The 18,439-nt window shown below is 37.5% G+C and overlaps 1 protein-coding gene and 1 long non-coding RNA gene across 2 annotated transcripts; both read right to left on the reverse strand.

The window, feature by feature from the left end:
* Window positions 1–5,014: 5,014 nt before the first annotated feature.
* Window positions 5,015–6,714, reverse strand: LOC107044480. The gene is made up of 3 exons (XM_015266370.1): window positions 6,139–6,714; window positions 5,843–6,038; window positions 5,015–5,463 (listed from the first exon to the last, which is right to left on the reverse strand). The coding sequence occupies exons 1-3, from the start codon at window positions 6,703–6,705 to the stop codon at window positions 5,444–5,446; spliced, it is 783 nt and encodes a 260-aa protein (XP_015121856.1). The 5' UTR covers window positions 6,706–6,714; the 3' UTR covers window positions 5,015–5,443.
* A 3,179-nt stretch (window positions 6,715–9,893) lies between these two features.
* LOC107044481 lies at window positions 9,894–14,470 on the reverse strand. The gene is made up of 3 exons (XR_001461346.1): window positions 14,308–14,470; window positions 11,338–11,555; window positions 9,894–9,993 (listed from the first exon to the last, which is right to left on the reverse strand). It is a non-coding gene; the product is annotated as an uncharacterized LOC107044481 (long non-coding RNA).
* Window positions 14,471–18,439: the final 3,969 nt, after the last annotated feature.

Genomic DNA, 18,439 nt, shown 5'->3' on the forward strand with positions numbered 1-18,439 from the left:
GCCTCAACAACAGGACCAGCCGCAGCCGAGCACGAGCACGGCACCCGCTGCTGGAAGACGGAGGAGAAGCATAACACTCGCCAACAGACCGACAATTCACGTCTACCACGTCTAAGTCTCCTCATTCAAAATTTTTTTGTTCACCTACTTGCCAAACCTGACAACCTTTCCTGTTCCTAGAATAATTATTTTCTGTTGCAGATTCAAAAAAACTGTGTTTTCTTACTTCAAACAGCNAGCCGCAGCCGAGCACGAGCACGGCACCCGCTGCTGGAAGACGGAGGAGAAGCATAACACTCGCCAACAGACCGACAATTCACGTCTACCACGTCTAAGTCTCCTCATTCAAAATTTTTTTGTTCACCTACTTGCCAAACCTGACAACCTTTCCTGTTCCTAGAATAATTATTTTCTGTTGCAGATTCAAAAAAACTGTGTTTTCTTACTTCAAACAGCGGAGTCATGTAGCGCCTCGCTACATCCTAAAACGCGAACACTGGCTAACGACGAGCACAGGCATTTGCCGTGTCCCTCGAACCTTCCGTGCCACGCGCATTCTTTTCTGACTTGTCAAATCGGAAGAATATTCGGCAGCCTCGCTGACACCTTTCCGTGCGAATATAATTCAGTCTAAGAGTTCAGCTCTTATCGCACACTTCATCGGATCATATTATTTTCTCTTTACCTTTATATTAATTTGGCGCGGATAATAAATTTGTAATTATTAGTTTAATTGCATTTGTTAGTGGATTATTANACATCCTAAAACGCGAACACTGGCTAACGACGAGCACAGGCATTTGCCGTGTCCCTCGAACCTTCCGTGCCACGCGCATTCTTTTCTGACTTGTCAAATCGGAAGAATATTCGGCAGCCTCGCTGACACCTTTCCGTGCGAATATAATTCAGTCTAAGAGTTCAGCTCTTATCGCACACTTCATCGGATCATATTATTTTCTCTTTACCTTTATATTAATTTGGCGCGGATAATAAATTTGTAATTATTAGTTTAATTGCATTTGTTAGTGGATTATTACCTTCCCGACAACACCTCAATTCCTACACCCGCTCGCTCCCCCCCCCCTCCTCCTGTGTGGCTATGCGGGTATGACCATGGGGGTTTGTTCAATACTTTCATTGTTAAAATTCTATTGTGAAATACATTCATTGGCCATCAAATAGAATAATCCACTCAAACCACTCAAAATTCCTATTTCTGTATGTATTTCTCCCCCCCCCCCTAAAGGGAAGGGGATCAGGCTCCATACAACGCCTGTCCAGTGAGGCACAACCACTCCATATTTTCCATCCATTCATATATATTCTAAGACTCCATTTATATCGAGATATGCGGGAGCGTCTCGGCCGAAAAAAGTTTTGATATCAGGCCGAGCACACCGCGTATCTATACACGATGTCACTTCCCCTTTCACTGCCTCTATATCATCTCCATTTAATATTATGAGAACGGGAAGACAAATCGAAAAACCGTCATTTTCAGTGGTGTAACTGTTGTGTTATTTGGATTAACAATGCTGAAGATACGCGGTTAGCACCGTTTTGACATTCACATTCTTGCGATTTACATCATAAAGTGTGAGTTTTTGTTTACGACGTTGGCAGCGTCGGTCCAACTGAGCCTCACGTCGAACGTCGGAGTGTTGCCACCAATGCGTTTAAATGTGTGTTGTGATGTCGTTATGGACAACCATGGAGAATAGAGATCTATTGGATCTATTGGATAATCAGCGTGGATAATTACGGGAGTGTTTTTTTCTCACTTTGAATCACTCATTAGAGTAAAACGAAAAATCAACTCTGTGTTCTATTTTTTTTCTTTCGTCGAAAATTCAGATTTCTTCTCGTCATATCTATATCCGGACCTCGGAAATAAAGATAGTTTGTGAGGTTATGATTTATGCTTGGAAACTGACAGAAATGCTATCAGGTGTGCAAATAAATTTTAGGACACTTCGATTCCGTGTCATGAAAGTAATTCAAAGCTACCGCTTACATATGATATGGTGGGGTTTGTTATGTAGTATCAAAACATAAGGGAGTCATAAACGTAACCTTAAATTCTGTGAATAAAACATGCAGACCGATAAGCTATTTATTAGACACTGCATTCGCTATGAATTCCATCAAGGGAAAACTGTTAGGAAAGCATGTCAATCGATTTGTTCTGTTCTTGGGGAAAATATTGTATCTAAAAGTACATGTGAGTATTGGTATAAGCGATTTAAATAAGGTGATTTCGACGTTAGTGACCGTGAACGTACCGGGGCCCCTGTAAGGGTGAATGACCAGGAACTGCAAGCGTTGCTGGATGAATACTCTTGCCAGACGGAAAAACAACTTGCAAAACAGCTTGGAGTAACTTAACGGACCGTTTCCTATCGCTTAAACGCAATGGGAAAGATTCGAAAAGAAACAAAGTGGCACACTTTTTGACTCAAGAAAATACACATAGCCGACTTGACATATGTCTGAATCTTTACAATAAGCAACATGGAAAGTCTTTTTTGGCGAAAATTGTGACCGGCGATGAAAAGTGGTTTTATTTTGATAATCCAAAAAGCAAATATCATTGGGTTAACCCCGGCGAGCCGACGACATCGACACCGAAGCGCAATATTCACTTTACAGTGAATCACAGTGAAGATCATGCTGTGTATATGGTAGGATATGAAAGGCGTACTGTATTATGAACTTTTGAAGTCTGGCGAGACAGTTACTGCCGATCGCTATCGTCAACAATTAATAAGATTGAAAGAGAAAATGAACAAAAACGTCCATTTACTGGCAAAGGAAAACGTCCAGTAAAATTGCTCCATGACAACGCCAGGCCTCAAGTGGGTAAACGAATCGAAGATACATTAATGGCTCTTAGATGGGAAGTTGTGCCACACCCGGCGTATTCACCAAACTTAGCTCCAACTGATTCTCACTTGTTTCGGAAGATGCAAAACGAATTAACTGATGTGTGATTCAAAACATTTGAAAGAGTGCAAAAATGGGTCGATAATTTCCTCGCCTCGCAAGATGAAACTTTCTCTGCGAAAGGCATCCGTGAATTACCTAACAGACGGCTGAAGGTCATATATTTTTCTTTGAGGGATAACAGAAAGTGTTCCCAATTCCGTGGGAAAAAATGTTATAAATTAGGTTACGGTGAGATACGAAGAACACGAAAACAATTTTGTGATTATTTTTAAAAAATTAGTAATATCTTCAACAAAAAAAACAAGTGGGGAATTGTTTTTGTCTCCGTATTCTATAGTTATTTTTGTTAATAAATTAGCAATATGCTTCTGAATGGTCATTTTGCATATAATTTTCTTCCACAAGGAGAGAATATAAAATTAAAAATTACAATGTGAACATAGTAATCGAGGACCATACCGAAACAATTTTAAAATTTGATTTATCTTAAACGAATTTTTACTCGTGACAAATTAAATTTTACTTTTTTTCAACCACTTTCTACTATACCGCCTCGCAATTTTTACTATGTTCAACAGTAAATTTCTTGTGAAAAAACAAATGAGTTGATTTGGAGAGAACAACTTCCTCATGATATGAAAATAATTTTGTGCTCAATTTGAAAAAATGAGTGAAATGTCCCTCAAAAACAAATGTTTTTGTAAAATAACTGGGCCAAGAAAAAGGTTTGTTTGGTTTTTACTGGAAAGTTGAAATTTTTGAAAAATACAAAGAAATAAAAACGAAAGCCAAGTCAGGAATGTCAAATAAATGGATATAATAGTACTCAATCAGATTTCTGTAAGAAAAATGGATCTCCATAAAAAAAGGATTTTTTTAAAATTCTCCATAACATAAAAAATCAGTAGGGGCCGGACCAACGTTTTTGGCGCGGATTTTTTCTACTCGCTGTCTATATGAATCTAATCCTCCATCTGCTGATCAGCACCAAGGACGTTGGTCCTGCCCCTACTGATTTTTTGTTATGGATAATTTTTTAAAAATTCTTTTTTTATTGAGATCCATTTTTCTTATAGAATTCTGATTGTGTACTATACCCATTTATTTGACATTCCTGACTTGGCTTTCGTTATTTCTTTGTATTTTTCAAAAATTTCAACTTTCCAGTATAAACCAAACAACTTTTTCTTGGCGCAGTTTTTTTACAAAAACATTTATTTCTGTTTTTTAAGGTTAGACATAACCTTTATGACCCATACATCCCCATGACATTTATGACCCTTAGCAACCCCATGACCCTTATGACCCTTAGCAACCTCATAACCCTTGTGACCCTCGTGACCCTTATGTCCCCTGAAAATTTTTTAGCGTTAGGCAACACTTTTTTTATTGTGACCATTATTTTGACCCTTATAAGCCTTATGACCCTTAGCGTGACCCTTGTTTTAACCCTTAATATCCCAAGGGACCCTTAATATCCCCATAACCCTTATGAACCTTACATCCCCATGACATTTATGACCCTTATATCCCCATAACCCTTATGACCCTTAGCAACACTATAACCCTTATGACCCTTAGCAACTTCATGACCCTTATGACCCTTAGCAACCCCATGACCCTTGTGACCCTTATGAACCCTGAAAATTTGTTAGCGTTAGGCAACCCTACTCTTTTTTACTGTGAACATTATTTTGACCCTTAGCGTGACCCTTGTTTTGGCCCTTAATATCAGAAAGGACTCTTAATATCCCCATAACTCTTGTGAACCTTACCTCCCCATGACATTTATGACCTTTATATCCCCATAACCCTTGTTCCTGACCCTTATATCTGATTCTTGTCCCTGACCCTTGTCCCTGATTCTTATACCTGACCCTCATTCCTGATCCTTATATTAAGCGTCGCCTGAATTTTTGGGTCCCCTGAATTTTCCCTATTATTTTTTTATATTATATAGTGAGACATGAAAATATAATTATTCACATTTTCATTGCAAAATTTACATTATTGAATCAATTAGTTTACAAAGATTTCAACAAAATTTGAATGAAAAAAATTGCTGACTTCTAACTATCATTATACTATTTTTACAATTTCTGTCCGTGACTAATGCTTAAAAGTTGATTTTAATATTTTTGCCCTCATTTTAATATGGTAATGAAAATGAGATTGGAATCGTTCGATGCATTGCCATTTTTCGATGAATTATTGAAGATCACTCCCATTTTCAATCGATGATTTGTTCAAATAGTTTTCTAATGAAAACTTCAAGCTTTCTCGTGGGCAAGCAGGTGTCAACTCCCGTAATTTTTTCACCACTTGCATCACATCCTGGTTATTATCTTCATCTTTTGTGAGCAAAGTATTGTATTCGCTCATGAGAGCCACACTTCTTTCAGCCACATCATTTGTAACAAGAAGTGATCTCACAACTTTTGAAGCCTCAATATAATCTTCACAATTTATCCATTTCGTAGGGTCAGCATTCAGGAAATCATGTTTGAAGTTCAAAATCTTAAAGAAGGTAACGGTATTTTGAGTTACCAATTGATCCAAACTCGCCTCTCTGATAAATTTAAGATCTGTCATTCCTGATTTTCTCTTTTTTCGATCATTTTTGAGTGCAGGACACGAGCTTCGTACATCTTTTTCTTGCACTCTACACTCAAATTTTCATCGAAAAAAGAGAAAGCGATCAATTCTGATAAGTACCAGGGATGGTTCCCAAACTTCTCAAATACCGCATTGTAGACTCGTGACAACGTAGAACTATGATCAGTTACTAATTTTTTCAATAGTTCTAAATCATTTTTGAGAGCTTCAATTGCATTTGATGCTGTGAACCAACTCTTTTGATACAGAAGAACGATAAAAATACAAATTCTTTTCAAACCTGATATTTCCTGAGATGTCATATGAAATTGATCTCTTAATAGGAATGTTTTCAACGAGTGAATTGCCTTCGCCATCCATCTAGCATGATGAGTGGGACCCAGCGCTCGGAATCGATTACCATTTGGAAGATTTCCATTCAAGAACATCACCATCAGTTCCAGAAACTCTCTGTAGTCCTTCCTAATGTTGTCAGTCTGTTAAGAGATGAATGAGAAAAGGTCTATTTAATTCTTCGATGGATTGAAAAAATTATTTCCTTGGATTGAGTATTGTGAATTTTTCTTCATAACGTACCTTCAATCGTGAGTAAGCAAATGCCAGGGCGTTTGCTGCATCATTCCTGACTGCTGTTTTTACATCATCATCTTGGACTCCTGGTGAAAATTCTCCTTTCTCAATGTTTTTCCATTGCCCTTGGAATCTTTTGAAAATAAGAATATTTGGTCCAGAAGTTGGCCTCATAGAAGCTTCAAAAGCAGATTTCAGCAGTAGTTCCAATACATGATGTCGACAAGCAAGATGCAATAGATTCCTCGCTAATAACTGCTCCAGTAGGACACATGGACCATTTGTACTGCCTGTGTTGCTAGCAGTGGTATCAAATACCATGGCACATATATCGTCGAGATATTCCCAATCCTTCGGGCATTTGAAAATGGCATTTGCCTGCTCTTCACCACTTCCTCGTTCTAGTTTTGGAACTCCAAGTAATTGATCCCCTTCAATGCCCGAATTAAGAACAGGGAGTCGATCCATTTTTTCGCATTTGTTCTCTGTCGATGGCAATTGTTTGCTATTCCAATGAACAGTGGTGAAACTGGAACATCCATTCTTAACCCGATTTTTAATGGCATTACTCATTCTTCCGGTGAATCCCTCTACTTCGACGGATAGTTTCTCAGCTCAGATGAACGTCATCTAGAGAAATCCCGGCTACTATGAGGGCGGCTGCTATGATACGTGCTGCCATACGATCGCTGACTTTTGCTCGATCCAAAGCGGCGGTGAGGTTCGGAGACAGCCGAAAAACTTTCTTCGCCTTGCTGGGCTGCAAATCGAATACATAGTCGCAATCGCTTTCTTGACTGTCCAATTGTTACAGGAGTCCATCCAGATCTTCTTGGTCCCACTGGTAATTATTATAATTTGCAAGAATCCTATTTGGCTCGACTGCAAAATGGGAAAAATTAATAAAAATTGATGAGAGATAATGATGGGAATAAGGCAAAAGAGTATTGATAGAAAAAGAGTCCGGACTTGTCAATATTTTCTCATCAGTCAATACAAGCATTCGTTAAGGAGAAATATTGGGTGTGTAAATATGACTCCGCCCTTTTTTGTTCAAATAAAACACATTTGCTTGTTTAGAAAATAAAAGAAAAGTTTGTTGAAAGTATGCTCCATCTGCAGCTACAACATTCGCCCATCTTTCAAGTAATTTACGTATTCCTTGCCTGAAGAAATCCTGATCTTTTGAGCTGATTCAATTATCAAGCTAAATTTTGATACTTTCGTATGAAGTGAACCGTTCTCCCGTAAGATCTGACTGCAGTGTTCGGAATAAGTGGTAATCCGAAGGAGCTATGTCTGGTGAATATGGCGGGGGGAGTAGCACATCCCAGTCCTGTCCATCTAAATATCTTTTCACAACTTGGGCGGTATACGGATTGGCATTGTCATGTTGAAGAATTAATTTACTGTGCCTATTCACCCATTCTGGTCGTTGTCCTTCTATGGCTCGCTTCAAACGCATTAGTTGTCGTCAGTAAACTTCTTCATTAATAGTTTGAGAGGGTTCGAGCAACTCATAATATACAATACCTCTCTGATCCCACCAAATGCAGAGCATAACCTTGGCACTATGAATATTTCTTTTTGACTGGGATGGGCCGGGTTCACCTGGCTTCACATAAGCTTTTTGGGGTTTAGGATTCTCATAATATATCCATTTTTCATCTCCTGTGACATCCTCTTCTTTTCTGTCTTTGAAGTAGAATTTCATAAATTGTTTTTCGACGTTCCATGTCTCTTTCTTTCAATTCATATGAAACCAGTTATGAACTTTTTGAACCATTCCTATTGTTTTTAAACGCTTTGCAACAGTTGATCGTTCAACATTTAATGCTGCAGCCAATTCTGATTGAGTTTGACAAGAATTCTCTGCCAATAATGCCTCCAATTCAGCATCTTCAAATTTGTTTGGTGGTTTTCCATGTTCTCTGTCCTCAGTGCCAAAATCATTGTTTTGAAATCGTCGAAACCATTCCCTGCAAGTTGTATTAGATGGAGCATGTTCATCGTAAATCTCCACAAGCAAACAATGAATTTCCGCCACACTTTTCTTTGCAATATAATAGGCTAATAACACTTCCCGCAAATGATGTTTACTTGGAACGAAAACCGACATTGTCATGGAGGTAAAAACACTTGTTGCTTACACTTCAACCAAATGTCACGTAGTGCGTTTGACAGTTGACATAAAGTACTATCGAATACAAGTCTTGTCATTTATTAGTGCACGTAAGCGATACTAAAAACGACATCTGTTGGGAAAGGGCGGAGTCATATTCACACACCTAATACACTAGTTATGCCCACTAATAAATTGTGATGTTTGATAATCGTGGAAGTTATTAAAAAAAGTTCTGAGAAAATTTTTCATTTTCAATTTTCTCAAATAAATAGATCATGATCTGGCACCAAATTTCGATCTCTTTTTTTCAATAATTCCGAATTCAATCGTCAAATGCCCAGATAGCCAAAATCTGGCCTGCTGCCTTGCTACTGTCCTTGCCACTTTCCTGCCACTGTCAACAGTAACTAAGTAGAAAGGTCGACAGTACATCGACAGTAGTAGAAGATTAATTTGGAGGGTCGGGTTTTTATGGGGCCTTATTAGACCTCTCTTACGAGCCGGGCCCGATGACTCAGAAGGGGTGGTAGACCCTATTTTGAGAGATTCACGGCAAATGACTCTACCGTGAATTTCGATGGACCAGTAGATGGCAGTAGGTTTATTTGATTTTCCTCGATTGACGTGATCCGGAAGGGAGATAGCGAGCAGGAGAAATGAAATTCAATCCTAAATGTTTTTGTTTTGTATCTTAATCCCCTATAAGTTGGTCTACATCATGGTCTTATTCTATTTTTTAGGGTTTCTATCAGAATTAGGAAAAAGCCTCCATTGACGAAAAAGTTCCCCTTCTTGTCAAGACAGATTATTTTTTATTGAGTATTGAATGATTTTCGAATAATAAATGATCAATCATGCCGGATTTTCAAAAATTGAGAGATAATGTTCTCTATCGATTTAATTAATAGACTTCTGTCGCATACCCGTTTATTTCCTTGGCCGATTCTATTGGTAATCCCTCGGATTTCCCTGCATGGTTTTTTGAAACATAAATGTTTAATAGGTTTCAATTTTTCTATCAAATTTAGTCGATTGAGATATGATTCATGGAAATTCATGGGCATAAACTTTCTTGCATTTTTCTTTCCGGATTAAAAGTTTTTTAATAAAAACCTCGAAAATTCATGCTAAGAAATTTCTATTGGAACAATCCTAACAGGATGAATTTTATAGAAAAACATAAATCTATCGTTTTCCCTATGAAATGTTTTCAGTTGCACATTTCAATTGAAAAAAGGCCCATCAAAGCTGTGAAGTTTTTTTTAGAGAATCCGTGAAAATAAATTCAATTATTCGATAGAAGTCGTATAGAAATCTAATGGAATTCCCTAGCGGATTTAGCGGATGTGCTCGATTTTTCTATATTTTGCTCCATAAATGCACATAACAATAATGGAAAGTCAGTTACGAATAATATTAATATCATTATTGATTTTAATGGAATTGTAACATTTTTGCAATGAGAGAATGAGTGATATTAGATTATTTTTGCCTATTTTGAAATTGTGTGTGCATAAATTCCAAAACAATATCAACAAATTTGGTATTCAAGCGTAATAGACACTAAATCTAACAGTTAAGAGCGGAACGTGGACCATTGTAGTTACTTTGTAATGAACTATATCGAAAGTTGTCGCACCATCCGTGTCCATATCCATATCGAAACATCCCGAATGACACCATGACTCAGTGTCTCATTGGTATCTTCGCGCTGCGGCGCACTGTCAGACTAGTGACTGTAAAAAAGAAATTATGCAACAATTTTCGTTACTTGTTGTTTGTGTGCGAATTATACAGATTAACGAGGCTCCTTAACTATTAAATCCCTTAGTTAACTGTTTACAAATGCTATTAATAGTTGAGAAGCCGTATTAACCGCAAGTAAGTCCTTCCATCAGTGATAATTAACCATTACATCCGTTTTACCTCACCGTTTCACTTTGCCCCACCCTCAGCAATTTCAATTTCTTGTTTTTAGGGAATTATGTTCGATTACTGGGTTTTCACACATTTTCATCTTTTTGTATTCATATCATGAATTGTAGCGTCAATTAATATCCATGATATTTTTTCTGTTTTCTTGGGGGATGTACATTGAAGTTATGATCATTTTTCAATTCATTTTCGAATTTGTTATATTTTCAAATACACGTCGAAAATAACTGTGAGCTTATTCGTTCGAACACTGGACGATCCACCCTATCTTGGAAACTATTGAGAACTTATCGAGATATGATGCGGCAAAAAACACGGGATTTTCTAACGAATAAAAGGGTCTTTGACTTTTTCCGCTAAGTGAAATAATTATCGAGATATCAATATTTGCTTATCATAACGCGCTGCAAACTCAGTACGTCTTTGTCCCACGCGAAATCTTGTACGATGGCCTCTCTGTTCCTCTGATGAAGAGTATTGAGAGACGACGCGCTAGCCATAAGAGCGATAGGGATGCAACTATTCAAGCTCCCGCGTGAGAAAGAGACGCACTTCGTTCTCAGCGTGCTCCGGTAAACAAATATCGATATCTCGATAACTATTTCACTTAGCGAAAAAATGCAAAACCATTTGATTCATTAGAAAATCCCGCGTCTTTTACGCGCGTTATGTCTCGATAATTTCTCAATAGTTTCCGAGATATGTGCATCTAAAGTGACTGAAAAATAATAATAATCAAAAGCCCAACTTGGCTTCAGATCACATGTTTTCAGAATTTGATTCTGAGCAGTTTGAAAAAAAAAATTCAAATTCGGTGACTTCTGAAAAAAAAAGTCGGTACCCTTGTTACCGAAAAGTCAACCTCTAGCCCCATTTTTTTCGCCCGCTGAGTGGACTATTTAATGTATAGTTCTCGCCACAAGAAAATGGTCTTCGGATTCACCCCCACCACCTCCCCATTCGTACTTGCTATACCTTTTAACATGGGAGTGGGGAGACTTCAGGTTGGAACCAAATACCATTTTCGTGCAGGGACTTTATGAGAGGTCTAACTCCACTAGCCCGCGACTGCGAAAACTCGAATGAATTCATTCAGGTATATTTTGAATGATTGTATGTATCTTTGCACAATTACTCTGACTTACCGGTCTGATGATGTGTGGTTATAACATGGTTGTTGCAATGAATATTCCAGGTAATGGATCGACAGGTGGAAAATTCTTATCTTCAGGTAGAGGCCAGTATGGTGTCCGATAGCATTTGAAAATAATGTCGCTCAAATCTACATACTGTAATTCCAGGTTGAGCTCTGAACATTTGAAACTCCCAAATTGGGTGGATTTGCGCATCCTTCTACCCAGACCTTCAGCAAATCCCGTGAAAAAGGTAAAGATTGAGGTTCAGGTTCCTTAGACGCCAGGATACGTAGCGCGATATGGTACATAAAATAATGATCAAAAGTATTTTTTTGAAGTGAAACTTCTTTACGCGCGTCATGGATTTTCGACGACTGGAGTAAAACCGACTCAAGACCGTCACGAAAAAACGCCATAGCGAGGTGGGGGTAACCAGACCCCTGGGGACCCCCACCACCGCTCACCGTTCACTGTCGCTCTCTCACCGTATGCGCTTACTGAGGTGAGGGAGCCACTGACGAACGTTCTCTCTCTCTCTTCTCTCTTTTCCTCTCTCTCTCTCAGACCCTAGCCAACGACACCACGCCAAGCATCAGCTGCTTGGTTAGTGTACTGCGCCGTGAGTGTAATACAACGAGTGAAATACGTAATTGGTTGTGGTTTATTCGATTTGGAACAGAATTTTAGTGTCAAAAATGAGTAGTGACGAGATAGAAGTGATAAACACATCCGTGGCACAAGAGGAAATATCCCCTGAAAATCACCAAAGAAGAGGAGAGTCTGATTCACACAGTGATGACATTAACATAAGGTAAATATAACCAAGAAGAGTTGATAAATATCTCACAAAATAGTATTGTTGTTGTAATAGGATAATAGGATTGTTTAACATATTGGCGAGATTATACTAACAGTGAAATATGATGTAGGGATGTCGTTCCTACAACCGAAGCGTGTGCAAACAAGCATCGAGGGCGAAAGTGGGCAGAGGCCAGCAGGCAGTACAGACAGCGGAAAAATGAATCAAAGCCTCCCAAACCTCCAGCTAAAAGGGCTGCACTACGTAGTAAAGCATACAGAGAGCGTCACNAATGATGGTCCAGAATACGTGGAACTCATTGAATCAAGGTTTGTTACGAATGAGGATGCCCATAATCTTTGTCCCAACGGAGTTAGACTATACTTTGATAATCATTCTGCCGATGCTTACAACCTTTCTGTATTGAACTCATGTGAGAATAAAAAAGATTCGATTGCTGATGACGAGATACTCGGTTGTGGTAATGATTTAGAAAAAGAACGAGCTGCAAGACTCAAAACTCATCAACTGTCATCAATTGATACTGGTGGCCTGCCATACCAGATCGTTTTTGCTTTGAACAAACCATATTTAATCACGACGAATATCGATGTAACAGACGGATTAGCGAATGGACCAGTCGGAAAATTGGTGTATGTTGAGTTAGATGATCAAAGCCACAAAATTATCAGTTTGGCTAATTTTATCAAAAGGTGTGGGAAGACAGACACGTAGTAAAACAGCTCAATATGCTACTCGACTAAGAATAAGTAATGAAGCAACTCCGATAAGTTGTAGGTCAGCGACCTTTCCATTATACAAAACTAAATCACACAGTAAAATCCAAGCAAAGAGAAACCATTTTCCACTTAAGCCAGCATGCGCAATGACTATTCACAAATCGCAAGGAGGAACNATTTCATCACGGACGACGAGAAGACACATCAGTAGCTCAATTAAGAAAAGAATTTGAGAGACTTTCTACGGTACGTTTAAAAACTCTCGATCTAGTACTGTTAGAAAAAATTGAAAAAGGAGATATGACGATATTTTCATTCAATTGTCAAAGTATTAACAAGCATGCAACAGACTTACGAGGTAATGTTCTAAAAAATTCGGACATATTGATGCTTTCCGAAACTTGGCTTGACGATGACAGACATGTTAATGTTGAAAATTTTGATTGCATTGTACAATACAAGAGACCCGGTGTTAGAGCGGGCGGTGTAGATATATATAAAAATGTTAATAGACTCCAACATGTTGTGGTAAAACATAATGATGTTCATGTTCGTAACCATGAATTCGTTTCTAGCCATACATCCTTCGTTGGGGACTTGTGTGCTGCAGAATGCTCTCTGGCTAATGGCAAAAAAATTATTATGGTGTCAATTTATATCTCACCAGGTAAATCGATTACAGATATCAAAGATTTTATCCACCATGTACTTTTGCCATACACAGAGAGTGGTTCAAGGTTATTGAATAAGAATTATCACGAAATTCCGATGATTATTTCGGGAGATTGTAATGTAAATTTCGCGAAGAATGAATCTGTAGAGTTATTGAACTTTTTCAAAAACACCCTTAATTTGGATGTTGTTAATGATAGGAACTAGTCGTACTAATGTCTAGTCGTACTAATGTACGACTAGACACGGGACAACAATCGATGCAGTTTTTGCACGATTCATTAAGGATTTGAGTGCTAATGTATATATCTCGCACTTTAGTTACCATAACCCAATTATCACGACATTAGGAATTAATATTCGTGAAAGTGACAATGAAAATATCACATGATTGGTGAATTGTAATTGTAATTTTTAATTGTAATATTGTTGTTTATGTAATATTAAATAATTGTAAATAAATTGAATAATTGTAAATAGTATTGGATAATTGTAAATAAATTGAAAATTTTTGAAACTGTACATAAATCGAACTTCATTCATGTATAAGAAAATATTAGAAAGAGAAAATCTATGCTTCGTCGTTGAATTATTTAACCTATAATCTTCAAACTAACCTAAGAGAGAAAAAAAGAGAATGAAATAAAAAGAGAGAGAGGAATACTAGAAGTTTCACTTCCGTCGTGCGTAATTGCATCAACTTATTAATCGCATTGCACTCCTTTATCATTGGTACTTCTGCATATTCCCAAAATATGGCACACTTACGAATAACGCACTTCGCACCTTCTTGAATAGTCAATTTTGGCGTGGCGTGTCTCGTATAAGAAAAGAAACTCTAGAACTTGTCTCTTTGAAAGTAACTGGTTCCCCTGTATTTCTGCAGTTCCATGACCAATCAATGTGATTTTCGAATCTTGTCGTGTTGGCATTTTTATGTTTTTACCTCTTATCTGTGGATTCAAAATTTTATTCACACACTTTTACAAACACCAAAGATTTCTACCTTGAGCTGGTCACAGAAACAGAAGTCTGGAGAATCCTTCGATGCTGTCTCTAAGAGAGTCTCGTTCTGACTGATCACTAGTTGGAAAATATTAAATTGTCAAAAGTACAAAGTAGTGGGGGGCGATCGAGGGATGAAGATTCAGAGAATACCGCCTTAAATATCATAAATTTTGTCCCATTCGTTAAGATTCCCCGAAGGATAGTCATTTGTGCGCCCCCTTCAGCGAAATCGGATTATAATTTAAAATTTTCGCCTCATAAAATGTTGGCATAGTATTGGAAATTTTCCATTAATTCAGAAATATTTAAATAGTAATTATTTTCGAAAATTAACCTGGACTCGGGAAACCCTTCGTTGTGAACTTTCGTATTTATTTGGAAATTTAGAGGCTGAAAAATACTCAGAATTATATATAGATCAAGTGTGAGCTTCAGCCAAGGTGTGCTTTTTGTTTATTAACAAAAAGCCTTTCGAGGCGCTCACGTTTCATCATAACATCTCGAAAACTATTGAGATGTTATTGAAATATGCAACACAGAAAATTTGGATGGTTCCATAATGAAGACAATAATTTTTCATTTATGCCTCTGCGCCTCATAGTTATTGACTTATTTACATTTATTCTGGACATCACTCTGCGTGGCATGCCCAATTACGAGCATCTCTGTGTAGCACAAGGATTTGTATAGTGCTGTCTGCGATCTCTTCGCTATGAGAGCAACAGAGACAGTCCTATGCAAGTCACTGGGCGTTCTACCTGGACAGCAGACTTGGAGGGCCGTCCGCAGCCATTTTCACTACCTGACATAGGATCGTCATTGGGACCATTAACTTCTGCCCGAGGTTTAGGAACGTTGACTGTCACTAGGACAACTTTTCTCTTCAAACTTTGAACTCGTTGTGCATACATGAAAATTGATTTGAAAAATCCGAAAAAATTCGCATCGACTGGTGATTTTTTAGCCGTCTTTTTCAGGAATCGGAACCCTAAAATTCATCCTCCTTCTCCCGTAGGCCTGCCTAATATACAACCCTCTAGAATCAACTTGAGTCAAGCCGAAAAACCGACATGTATTAACCCTCTAAGGTGAAAGTCGGTCTGAGTAGTACTTTGTCCGGCGAAGTGAAGACGGGCAATCCTTACGGAAAGTGCGTAGACTGGTGGAAATGCCCATTCACGTCAGAGGATTCAAAGATTATTGTGAGTTTTAAAAGTCCGCCGGCTATTGAAATGAGATTTCTCATACATCGATTGATTATATATGTCTAAAAACGAATAATTAGTGCAAGAAAATGTGGCGCGAGCCACAATCAATTATTATTCCGAATTTCATATAAAGCGTCTTGAATATTCTGTATTTTGTTAGATTCAAAACAAACATCAAGCTATCCTTGTCCCTCACGAAATTTATGGACAATTCTCCCAATTGCCATAATAAAAGGTATTTAAACTCTCATGCTCCCGATTAAAAGATTCAATTCGATTTGAGCCTTGATTGTAAACACATCTTACGTACTAAATACAAACGCCTTTCTTATTTCAACCACCAGTCTTTATTTCTCTACCCGCACCTAACCGCTACAAAAAATTAATTGTTTATTCTTCGTTTGCCCCGCAGACGCTTAAAATGTTAAAAATGGTCTAAAGCCTCCAATTTTTAAGCTACAGAGGTTTTTTTTCAAAATTTTTAAAAAAATGTGTACAATAACAATTACCAATTAGTTTTTTGAAATTCGACTCCTACACAGTTAATTTCGTTTTGTTTAATATAAAAATTTGCGCCATTCATGTTCAATAGGCAGAAAACTTATCCTTAAAATATGTAAAATATATTTTCGATTCTTTCAGAAACATTTTTCGGGCGAGTTTACATGAATGATGTCATTTTTTATTTAAAAAAACGAAGTTAGCTGTGTAGAAGGTGCATTGAAAAAAAAAATTCGTAATTGTTATTGCACACATTTTTTCAAAAATTTTGAGAAAAACCCTCTGTAGCTCGAAAACCGGAGAACTATTTTTAACCTTTTAAGCGTCTTGGCGCAAACAAACAATGAACAGTCAGTTTTTTTGCACTAATTATTAGTTTTTAGACATATATAATCGATCTTTAATCTGTGAGAAATCTCATTCCAATAGCCCGCGACTTAAAACTCATAGTATTCTCCCCTTGAGCCGAACATTCAATCAAGTCGAAAAATCGACTTGAATGAGATCGATGTGACAGTTTGCATTTCTCCAAGTCACATTTAATTCATGCCGTCAATCCGGCATGGAATAAGTTGATTCCCGGGATAATTCAGTCCGACTTGATGCAAACCGATTTTTTTTGTTTCCGCATGAAAGTTTTGTAATCACTCAAATGTATTTCCAATTATTTGTATTAGGGTAACTAAATATGGTCTAAAAAGTCCGAAATGCGATTTTTAGATGGTATCTGTATGTATGCATTTATGTATATGGTCTTTTTTCTTTATTTTATTTCTCGAAATTTCCTTATAAAGGATCGATTTCATGAATTTTTTCACGAGTATAGACTTTAATAATTCTATGCATTAACACCGATTAAAGTGCAATTTTTCATGTAGATTCTAAAAAATTGATATTTTACCAAAAATCCATTTTTTAACGATCATTTAAAAAATTGTAATGAAAATAGAATTAGTCATGGCTCCAAAAAATGATAACAATAAATAAGTGACAAAGAACGATAACAATCTCTCGATTCTATTAGAATATGATGGAGGTCGCACAATTCGTTGCTGAGTTATAGCACATTGTTTATGCAATTTGTCAGAGAAAAACGTTTTCATGATTACTGAAGGAATCATCAGTAATATCAATTAAATCAGGGCATGAAAAGTATATTTTAATGCCTTCATAATCAAGTTGAAGCATCATCGCTTATCAAGTTACATAATACTGTCATGAGCTTTTTATATGTTGATGATCAGCGCTGTATACGTACGAGCACAAATACATTTATATACACTTGTATATTCCCGTGTCAACGGCTCTTGTATTCGCATCGGATTACCGAAATGCTCAGGTCGAGTCAGTCGCAAATGTATCGCCACTAGGCAATGATCTCCGTTCATATTATTAAATCAGTTTAACCATTTCCACTGTGTTTTTACTTCAACAGCCTTGCTCTCTAACAGGTTATGGACCCAGGGTGCAGTTGTTGTTCAAGTTGAAGTTGTAGTGTGTTCGGATGATCATAGTTAAGTTTTTTTTTTTAAACTATTGTTGAGCGTAACCGGAGTTCGTTTGGCGTATAGTGCCAATTGTGTATTGAGAAGCCACGCACGGTTGAGTGTATAGACGCTGGTCTCTCGGTCGAGTGTTTTGTTGGTTGACGGTTACAGGCGATTTGTTTTTTAAGTCAACAATAAATCGTTTGTTAATCAGTGTTAAAAATGTCAGAATCAAACCAAACGTTGTTGTTGCATAAACTGAGTGAAAATAATTACAAACTATGGAAATATCAGACAGATGCAGTGCTTGAAGGAAAAGGTTTGGAGGAACAATTAACGAAAGTTTTGCCAGAGAATGCTACAGCGGAAGAAAAAGCTGTTTTCAAAAAAAGATGATGGAAGGGCAAAGTCCATTTTGATAGCATCATTGGAGAAAGAACAAGCAGATTGTGTTCTATCATGCAGAACTCCGAAGGAAATAATGGAGCAGCTCACTGCGATCCATGCGAAGAGAAGTGAAGTGAGCGTTATGATGCTATATGAAGAATATTTCAGACTTCGTATGAGAGACGATCAATCAGTTACATCGTATGTAGCTCAAATAACGAAGTTGGTGAGTGAAATTGAGAATCAAGGAGAAAAATTGTCGGACAATATCAAAATGTCTCGAATTGTGAGTAGTCTGACGCCTCGTTT

Source organism: Diachasma alloeum, unplaced genomic scaffold (genome assembly GCF_001412515.2).
Source record: "Diachasma alloeum isolate Michigan unplaced genomic scaffold, Dall2.0 Dall_scaffold_00747, whole genome shotgun sequence".
NCBI lineage: Eukaryota > Metazoa > Arthropoda > Insecta > Hymenoptera > Braconidae > Diachasma > Diachasma alloeum.